Here is a 9,909-nt window from a genome sequence, read left to right on the forward strand (position 1 = left end):
GGCGGAGCCGGTGCGCGAGGAGCTCTCGGCCCTGGCAGCGATTTTCTGCGGGCCTGACGAGTGGGAAGTGCTGAGTCTCTCAGGTGACTACTTCCGCGCCAGAGGGAGCCGGACTCCCCACCACCCCGGCTGGGCTCACCTCCCCGAGCCCACACTTAGGGGCCGGGGTAGTTGAGTGATGGAATGACAGGCGCCGGGACTGGGCGTGTGTGGGAGCAGGCGGGAGAGTGCGGCGACCCTTAAAACATGACTAGTGTAGGGCCCCTTCCCGCCGCTCTGCAGTCAACCGAGAACACAACGCTCAGGCTCCTGCAGCCCGTCGGCCGGTCCCTGCTTCCTGCGCCCCTTCATCCACTGGGCCGTCTCACCCACTACACTCGCGTCCTCCACTCTCCCGTTCCCACCTCCGTTCGCCCCCCGCCCCATTCCTTGATTCCCCCCATTCTCTCGTCCCCCCCGCCCCGCCCCGCCACTCACCTATACATCCCCCTCAAACATACTCCCCCCGCCCCCGTTTCATCCCCTAATTGGCCTGAACACTCCTCAACTCGCTGAGGGCTACCAGCTGCGCCCTCCTGGACAGCGTCCCCCAACACTTTCCCTGGGTGTCCTGAACGTACGTATTCTTCAGATCTCATCTTAAAAAGAGGTCTCTCCTGACACCCCTAGTTTAAAGCCAACTCCCCCATCAGGGCACCCACTGAAGTTTAAATGGGTATTTGGTTGTCTCACGTGGCAAGAAGGCAGGACCCTGTCTGTTTTGTAATCACAAAGCTGCAGGCACCTAGGTCAGTGCCAGGCACGTGGTAGGTATTCATAGTAAATTATTGTTGAATGAATTTTTGAATTCAACCAGCGCTCACTCAGAGCTCCCTCAGTTGGATTGTTTTTCTTTAGCTTTTTCTAGTTCGCTTAAAGGTGGTTGTCAATTACAGGCTCTTGGAGCGCATTAATTGTTCCGCTCACATTTGAGTCCCTGAAAACTCAAGGTTTCAAAGACCCTGTTCCCGGAGCTTACAGTTTAGAACGGTTCTTCTGGCTTTATTTTCATGATAGCGAAAACGTACTCTCTGTACCTGTCTGTAGGTTCTCTTAACTAAAAAACAAAACTTCAGGTTATGAAAAAGTGCAGTGATGCAGATGATTTTCAATTTTCTCTTAGCTTTCAAATACATTATGTAAATTTTTTGGCATGGGATTTAAATTTCTGTCATGTTACAGCTGCTATTAAAATTGTCTTTCTGACCATAAATTGATTGACCTTTAAGAAGGTAGTCTAAAATGTCTAGGTGTTGGGAGAAAGCTATCAAGGGTTAGGATCTATTCCTCGTGTCCATGTGATGTGTTATTCACCTTTGGAGGATTGCCTTCTTTTTATTTTTTTCTCTTGATCACCAGTCTGTACACGTTCATTTAGCACTGTTGTGTTCTGGGCACCGTGAACCAATTTATGTGGTGAAGCTGCTTTCTTTTCAATGCCTAGTCTGTCTTGCAGCTTTCTGAAACAACGTTTAAAATCCTTATGAGAAGATTTACTCACTTTTAGTTTTTTTTGTTGTTGTTGTTGTCACCTATCTTCTGATTGGATAGAATTTGTTATTCTTTATCATCTTGTTGTCTTTACTATTCTCTTTATTGATAATTACTTCATTACTTCTACTTGAGGCAGGCTATTTGAGGATATCATTAGTTTTCTTTAATTCCTTTATTATGGCTCAATTGGGAGTATCCTGGGAAAATGAACCTGTGATTTACCATTACACCTGAAAGAGGATGGATTGATAGTGGTCTGTGTCTTCAGCACATGGTTGAGCATATGACCCTGCTGATGGTTCAGAGAAAAGCAAAAAAAGTAAGCACAGGAAGAAAGGGAGCAATTTTTTGATACAAAGAACACTGTGGACCCTTTATCTGCTGTTAAATTGAGCATGACTTCAAGCCATGCCTCCTAATTAATTTAATTCAGTGTTCTGGCATCAGTAAGTAATTGAATTATAAAAGAATTCAGTGTAACAACTTAGGACATTTTGTTGCTGAAAGGTTCATTGGAGAATAAAACAATTCAGTGGTTGAGATAGGAATGTTTGATGTTCACAACTGGGAATTAAGGGTAAGTAAGAACTTCTTTAATAGACCACAGTAAACATCCAATGGGCTGCTGGCTACCACTCTCGTGGTCACTGTCAGCTCGGATTGGAGGATATAAGCTTAACACCAGAACATTCTGAATACCATCAATTCCTTCCTGGCCTTCCCCTCAAATAAGCTTCTCTTTGTTGCTCCTGAAATCAGGTTAACATTGGTAGGATTGCCCTTCTGGTAGGAGGTAGCCCAGGAAGGCTCAGGATGCCAACCCAGGGGTCATCTATTAAGGCCATAAGAGTGAAGAGTCTGAATAGTTGCATTCTTCTGGCTGGACTAATTTGTGCTGAGAATTTCACAGGACTTACATACACTGTGGCCTCTTTGTGATGGTTGTAGTAAGTTCATTGTAAGAGGCATCAGCTGTAGCTTTCTCATGGGTGTAAATTCTGAAAGCTCTGACACCTGTCCACTAGGGCATGCCGTGGGTAGACCAGGTCAGGGGCATTCTGCTGCTCCCTGTGGAGTGCAGTCAAAGTGCCAGGTTTAGTGGGGTCGCCTGCAGTATACCTGATACTTTAAATGCATCTTATTTGATGAGAGGTATTCTGTTTTTTTGTTTCAAGATTTTTTTGTGTGTGCTTACTTTTCAAGAAGTATTTATGCATATATACATAATCTCTTGTATATCTGAGAGAACAAATGGTAGAAGAAGAATGGGCAATTTGAACAACGTTATTCAAAAGAAAGATAGGTAATCTTAAACTGTGATTAAGCAAATGAAATTGGCAAGGAATTATTCTCAGATACTGGGAAAACAGTGACAGAGAATCCTGAAAGACATTTAAAAGATGTGTCATGAAATTTAACTAAGTTAGAACACTAACATTTTTTTTCATGGGAACTAGACAAATCTAGGCTTTATTGGTGGCTCAGTTGGTAAAGAAAAAATCTGCCTGCAATGTGGGAGACCTGGGTTCGATCCCTGGGTTGAGAAGATCCCCTGGAGGAGGGCATGGCAACCTATTCCAGTATTCTTGCCTGGAGAATCCCCATGGACAGGAGCCTGGCAGGCTCCATGGGGTCACAAAGAGTTGGACACGATTGAGTGACTAAGCACACAGCACAGACACATCTAAAGGAGGAAACATTGTTAAAAATCTACCAGGCTTGTCATTAGTCCTGATGAGGGGTGCTGTTTATTTTACAGAGAAGATAACAGATGCTCAGGCTGATTTAGTAATCACAAGGCTAGAGTATCGGAGAAGGCAATGGCACCCCACTCCAGTACTCTTGCCTGGAAAATCCCATGGATGGAGGAACCTGGTAGGCTGTGGTCCATGAGGTCGCTAAGAGTTGGACACGACTGAGCGGCTTTCACTTTCACTTTTCACTTTGATGCATTGGAGAAGGAAATGGCAACCCACTCCAGTGTTCTTGCCTGGAGAATCCCGGGGACGGGGGACCTTGGTGGGCTGCAGTCTGGGGGTCGCACAGAGTCAGACACGACTGACGCGACTTAGCAGCAGCAGCAGCAGGCTAGAGTATACGGACTCTTGAAGTGCATCATGTTCCTTAATAGAGATGAGTTGCTGCAACAGGAAAACAGTTCTTAGAGAGCAAGGATTACAGTTGTCCAGAAAAAGAGAGCAAGACGACCACCCAGAGCAAAGAATCAGGTGTGGTCCAACTTATGTTCAGAATAGTTATGAAGGGTAATGTGTATGCCTGGCCGTCTGGGTACCTGTGAAGTAGGTGAGACTGGTGATGTTATAGATCTTCATTTTCTCGAAGAGGTAATCGGAGGTCACAGAGAGTATATCACCATAGTCAGTGCTCATTATACATTGAATTGTGTTTCTGGAAATCATCTTATAGATAAGCATGTTGTAAAATGGGAGGGTGTAAGACTCAATATCATATAATATGTTTGCATGGTAGCTTCAGAGTAAATTTTTGTATTCTGCTAGCACTAATGTTCAGATTGCACTGGACCTTCCTGCAAAATGAATCATTACTGTCACCCACTGACCCCTCTAAATCTGCTCAGCCCTGTTCCCTGCTGATTGTTGGTACTTTAAAACCAATTTAGCCTTGAACTCCACTTCTAAAGGAGTGATTGCCGCTTCGAGCTTCTCTTATTCTTAGTTTTTTTTTTTTTTTTTTGTAACTACCTTTTAATATATATAACAATCCAGCTGCAGCACTGGTGGATGTATACTTGTGGGGAGGCATCCGGGAGCAAGAGGGAAAAAATCCTGTACAATGAAGTAAGAGAGGCTGTTGGGGACTTTTTGGTGGTTTTCTGAACAAAGTCTTACCCTGAGGACATGTAAATACTGCAAAAAAAAAAAAAAAAAAAAAAAAGCAAGTATAGGGAAAGCCAGTTGTATGTGGTATATGAATGATTTCTTCAGTTCAGTTCAGTTGCTCAGTCGTGTCCGACTCTTTGCACTGCAGCACTCCAGGCTTCCCTGTCCATCACCAACTCCTGGGGCTTGCTCAAGCTCGTGTCCTTCCAGTCGGTGATGCCGTGATTCAATGATGCAGTGATTGCAATGATGCAATCATGATGCAAGGATTTCTTAATAGGCTTTAAATGAATCTTGAAGAATTCATCCTCTTAAATTTGTTTACATTTTCCACTGTCTTCTGTTATTGTACAGCATTTATTGAATTTCTGTTGTGTGTGTGTAGGGTGAATTCTTAAAAATAATAGTATGGAATTTGGGGTTTATTTCAGTTTCTCTAGTTTGAATTTCTCTTGTTTGGAGTGTAGTTAGGAGCATAATTTCTTTCATTTACTTGTAAGGAAGAATAAGGTTTGAAACCCCTATTTTGGTTATGAAATTGATACACTTATTTTAAGGCATAAAGACTTATTTAAAAAAAATCCAAACTAGGGAATAGGTATGTGAACTTTAACCAGAGGCTCTTGCCTCTTAAATCTTTTGCTAGGATCTTTAGGTGAAAATATTCTTGGAACTTATGAAAATTGTAGATTCCTAGGGCAGGCATAAGTTTTCTGTGGCATAGATGTTTATTGAGAATGATGAGTTTGTGAATTGAACTTAATAACTAGAGTGTCTTGGTGCCAGGGAAGGCCAGAGATAAGCAGTAAGATATGGAACACCATTATTTTTCTGTTAATCACTCTGTTTCTAACCTGTTAAATAAACGTAAAGTAGATAGGAACAACCTTGTTTTCTTTTTTATGGAAAAATAACCCAAATCAGACTGACAGTATATGTGATTACATGAAAATTTCTGAGGCAAAAAGAGCCAGTTTAATTGCATGTACAAACCAGGGCAGATGAGAAAGGAAGGGTAATATACATGCTTCTAGAGTTTTAGGGAGAAAATGAGTTTTTAAAAGAATGTACAATTTTACTGCTGCATTAAATATCAGCAGTATTTGGGGTATGTTATTGGGATTTTCATTTTCTTACAGAGATAGCATCATTTTGTGTAAGTTCAGTTTGCAACTCCTGTGTGTGTGTGTGTGTGTGTGTGTGTGTGTTTGTGGAAGGAGTCACAGAGAAAACCAAGTAGGAAGTTTGTTCAGTTCAGTCGCTCAGTTGTGTCCAACTCTTTGCGACCCCATGAATTGCAGCACGCCAGGCCTCCCTGTCCATCACCAACTCCCAGAGTTCACTCAGACTCACGTTCATCGAGTCAGTGATGCCATCCAGCCATCTCATCCTCTGTCGTCCCCTTCTCCTCCTGCCCCCAATCCCTCCCAGCGTCAGAGTCTTTTCCAATGAGTCAACTCTTCGCATGAGGTGGCCAAAGTACTGGAGTTTCAGTTTTAGCATCATTCCTTCCAAAGAAATCCCAGGGCTGATCTCCTTCAGAACGGACTGGTTGGATCTCCTTGCAGTCCAAGGGACTCTCAAGAGTCTTCTCCAACACCACAGTTCAAAAGCATCAATTCTTCGGCGCTCAGCTTTCTTCACAGTCCAACTCTCACATCCATACATGACCACAGGAAAAACCATAGCCTCGACTAGACAGACCTTTGTCGGCAAAGTAATGTCTCTGCTTTTCAATATGCTATCCAGGTTGGTCATAACTTTTCTTCCAAGGAGTAAGTGTCTTTAAATTTCATGGCTGCAGTCACCATCTGCAGTGATTTTGGAGCCCAAAAAAATAAAGTCTGACACTATTTCCACTGTTTCCCCATCTATTTCCCATGAAGTGATGGGACCAGATGCCATGATCTTCATTTTCTGAATGTTGAGCTTTAAGCCAACTTTTTCACTCTCCTCTTTCACCTTCATCAAGAGGCTTTGTAGTTCCTCTTCACTTTCTGCCATAAGGATGGTGTCATCTGCATATCTGAGGTTATTGATATTTCTCCTGGCAATCTTGATTCTAGCTTGTGCTTCTTCCAGCCCAGCATTTCTCATGATGTACTCTGCATATAAGTTAAATAAGCAGGGTGACAATATACAGCCTTGACGTACTCCTTTTCCTATTTGGTACTAGTCTGTTGTTCCATGTCCAGTTCTAACTGTTGCTTCCTGACCTGTATAAAGGTTTCTCAAGAGGCAGGTCAGGTGCTCTGGGATTCCCATCTCTTGAATAATTTTCCACAGTTTATTGTGATCCACAAGTCAAAGGCTTTGGCATAGTCAGTAAAGCAGAAATAGGTGTTTTTCTGGAATTCTCTTGCTTTTCCAATGATTCAGCGGATGTTGGCAATTTGATCTCTGGTTCCTCTGCCTTTTCTAAAACCAGCTTGAACATCTGGAAGTTCACGGTTCACGAATTGCTGAAGCCTGGCTTGGAGAATTTTGAGCATTACTTTACTAGCGTGTGAGATGAGTGCAATTGTGTGGTAGTTAGAGCATTCTTTGGCATTGCCTTTTGTCCCTTCCAATTCTTGATAGAATTAAAGTAGTTTTCCTTTTAAACATAACTAATAATTTCACAATTTCCAAAGCTAAAGTCAGGATTTTCTCTCATTAATTTTCTATTTGCTGACTTGTTGTTTAGTTGCTAAGTTGTGTGCAACTCTTTTGTAACCCCATGGATTGTAGCCTGTCAGGCTCCTCTGTCTATGGGATTCTCCAGGCAAGAATAATTGACATAGAGAATAGACTTATGGACATGGGGATGGGCAAGGGGCGTGGGGAGGAAGGAGAGGGTAGGATGTATGGAGAGAGTAACATGGAAACTTACGTTACCATATGTAAGATAGATAGCCAATGGGAATTCGCTGTATGTCTCAGAGAGCTCAGTCCAGGGCTCTGTAACAACCTAGAGTGGTGGGATGGGGAGGAAGGTGGGAGGGAGGTTCCAGAGGGAGGGGACATATGTATACTTAAGGCTGATGTGTGTTGATGTCTGTCAGAAATCAGCACAATTCTGTAAAGCAATTATCCTTCAATTAAAAAAGTATTTTCAATAGATGAATTAAAAAAAAAAAAAGAATACTTGAGTCAGTTGCCATTTACTCCTCCAAAGGATCTTCCCAACCCAGGGATCGAACCCTAGTCACTTATGTTTCCTGTGACTATTTGTTAAATGATGAATGAAGAGCTTTAAAAATTATGTCTCCCCCTTGAGAGGGAAAGTGGATCCTCTAGATGATTAGTGGAAGGTTTATTTAGTCTAGTGGTTACACGTTGTCTGTTGGTCTATTTATAATACCCATTTTATCAAGTGAAATGTAATGATCTTACTGACATCCAGGGAGCCTACTTTAATAGTAAAATATTTTTTTTTAAAAAAAGGAGAAGTAACAGGATAGAATAAAGAAAGATTTTGAGAATCCGGTGATGGATTTTTAGGGGAATGCACTAAGTTGTTTGGAAAATTTTTCTTTATGCAGTCACGTTTTTCTTATGTAATACAAATTTAAGTTATATCATTTTAATATGATCTTTATAATGGTTACTGCCTGAGTTTTGGGGTAGTGTCCTAAAACAGCAGTGCTTTGCCTCTGATGCTAAAGATTCTACTAAAGAAAAACCTTGTATAACGGATGTGTTTGGTCCCGTATAAATCAATGTCTATAACCATGGCTTCTGAATACATGGAATCAGATGGCTAGAGAGCCATTTTAATGTTCTGTTCAATTCTTTAAAATGGGGATACATTCAGGTTTCCATTGTCAAAGCTGTTGAGCAGCAATCCAGGTATGAAAATGAGAATGATCTGACTGCCTGTCTTGTGAAGGAGAATGAAACAAGGGCTGTGGAGATAGAAGTAGGGTAGACGAAGGCAAGTTAACTTCAAAGAGCCTCCTCGGCACCCAGTCTGTTCTACTCTTCTCCTCTGATCTGTGTGCTTCTGCCCCCTGCAGAATGAATCAGCCTGACGTTTTATCAACTTGTGAAAAGTGGGGTGAAGTGGTGTGGAACACATCAGAGGGGTGAAGTGGAGCAAATCTGAAAGAGAGCAGAACGTTTCATCTTGTATCCCGTGTGTACTTCCCCCTCCTCACGGAGCCAGAAAACGGCTGAACTGACGGCTGCCCCATTTTAGTTCCTCTCACTGCCTTCATGTTACGCTGATAATAATGCATTTGAAGTGAGAAAGAGTGGGTCCAGGCAGTTGCTGTGTATGCATAGTCGTGGTGTTCTCTGCAGCCTTACAACCACCACACGGGACCCAGTGTTTGCTTCTGCTCGGACTCACTGCAACATGATTTTCATTGGATTTAATGTATAGCTTTTAAGCTAATTCCTGATTTTATAAATACACGATACTATTTCTTTGAAGGTTCGTATGAGTTTATTAGGAATTTCCAGAATTAGCAACTAAGTCTGGGTAGAAAAAAAAATCATATAAGGAGAAACCTTTCTGGTGACCTTAATAAAAAGAGGATAATAGCAATTGTAAATGCCAGTGAAATCCTGGGTGCTGGTTGACCATGATTCTGTGAATGTATATATGTATGTATATATGTGTGTATGTGTATATATATATATGTATGGCTGAAAGAAAACACCTGTAAATCATGGCTTTCTTAGTGTGATGTGTCTCTTCATAAAATAACTTAGTTTTCACCTGAAAAATAAATTGACATCTGAAACCAAAATTTTCTCTTGTTAGTGTTCCATTCAAATTGAATTAGGTACAACTAATCATTATTTTTGGATGCTTTCCAGAGACAGATGGGGCTGTGTTCAGAATTCTCACGAAAGCCGAAGGATTTACGGATACGGATATACCCTTGCAGTTGGTATTCCACTTACCGCTCAGTTACCCGTCCTGTCTACCTGGTATTGTGGTGAACTCCAAGCACTTGACCAGGGCCCAGTGTGAAATCGTGAAGGAGAAGTTACTGGAGCAAGCAGAGACCCTTTTGTTGGAACCTATGGTTCATGAGCTGGTTCTCTGGATTCAAGAAAACCTCAGGCACATCCTCAAGTGCCCAGAAGCAGGAGGTGGCAGTGAAAAGTGCTCTTCTGCAGCAAGCATGACTGTGGATGATGGGTTGTGGATGACTCTTTTGCATTTAGATCACATGAGAGCGAAGGCTAAATATGTCAAAACTGTGGAGAAGTGGGCTTCTGATTTAAGGCTGACAGGAAGACTGATGTTTATGGGTAAAATCATACTGATTTTACTGCAGGGAGACAGAAATGACATCAAGGTGCCAAAAAGTTTGATGTTGAATGTGAATTTGGCTATTTTCTGCTAAAACATTTTATAAGAATGGGACAGATGAATCATTAAAATATTTCTGCGTGCACTCTTACCACGTTAATAGATCTTTATTTTCTTTTTTAAAGACTATCTATAACTTCTAATTACAACTACAGACTTGTAAAGCTTGAAGAATAAGTAGAAGATTATGTTTTAAAAATCATGCCA

The 9,909-nt window shown here is 41.8% G+C and overlaps 1 protein-coding gene across 1 annotated transcript in view; it reads left to right on the top strand.

Annotated features, from left to right (window-relative positions):
• Positions 1 to 9,909, top strand: part of RWDD3 (RWD domain containing 3) — a 16,320-nt gene that overhangs the window by 3,729 nt on the left and 2,682 nt on the right. Inside the window, exons 3-4 of the mRNA XM_010860512.1 lie at positions 2 to 83; positions 9,201 to 9,688. Coding sequence (XP_010858814.1) covers positions 2 to 83; positions 9,201 to 9,688 — 570 coding nt within the window. The remainder of the gene's footprint in view (position 1; positions 84 to 9,200; positions 9,689 to 9,909) is intronic.

Source organism: Bison bison, unplaced genomic scaffold (genome assembly GCF_000754665.1).
Source record: "Bison bison bison isolate TAMUID 2011002044 unplaced genomic scaffold, Bison_UMD1.0 scf7180017864466, whole genome shotgun sequence".
Taxonomy (NCBI): domain Eukaryota; kingdom Metazoa; phylum Chordata; class Mammalia; order Artiodactyla; family Bovidae; genus Bison; species Bison bison.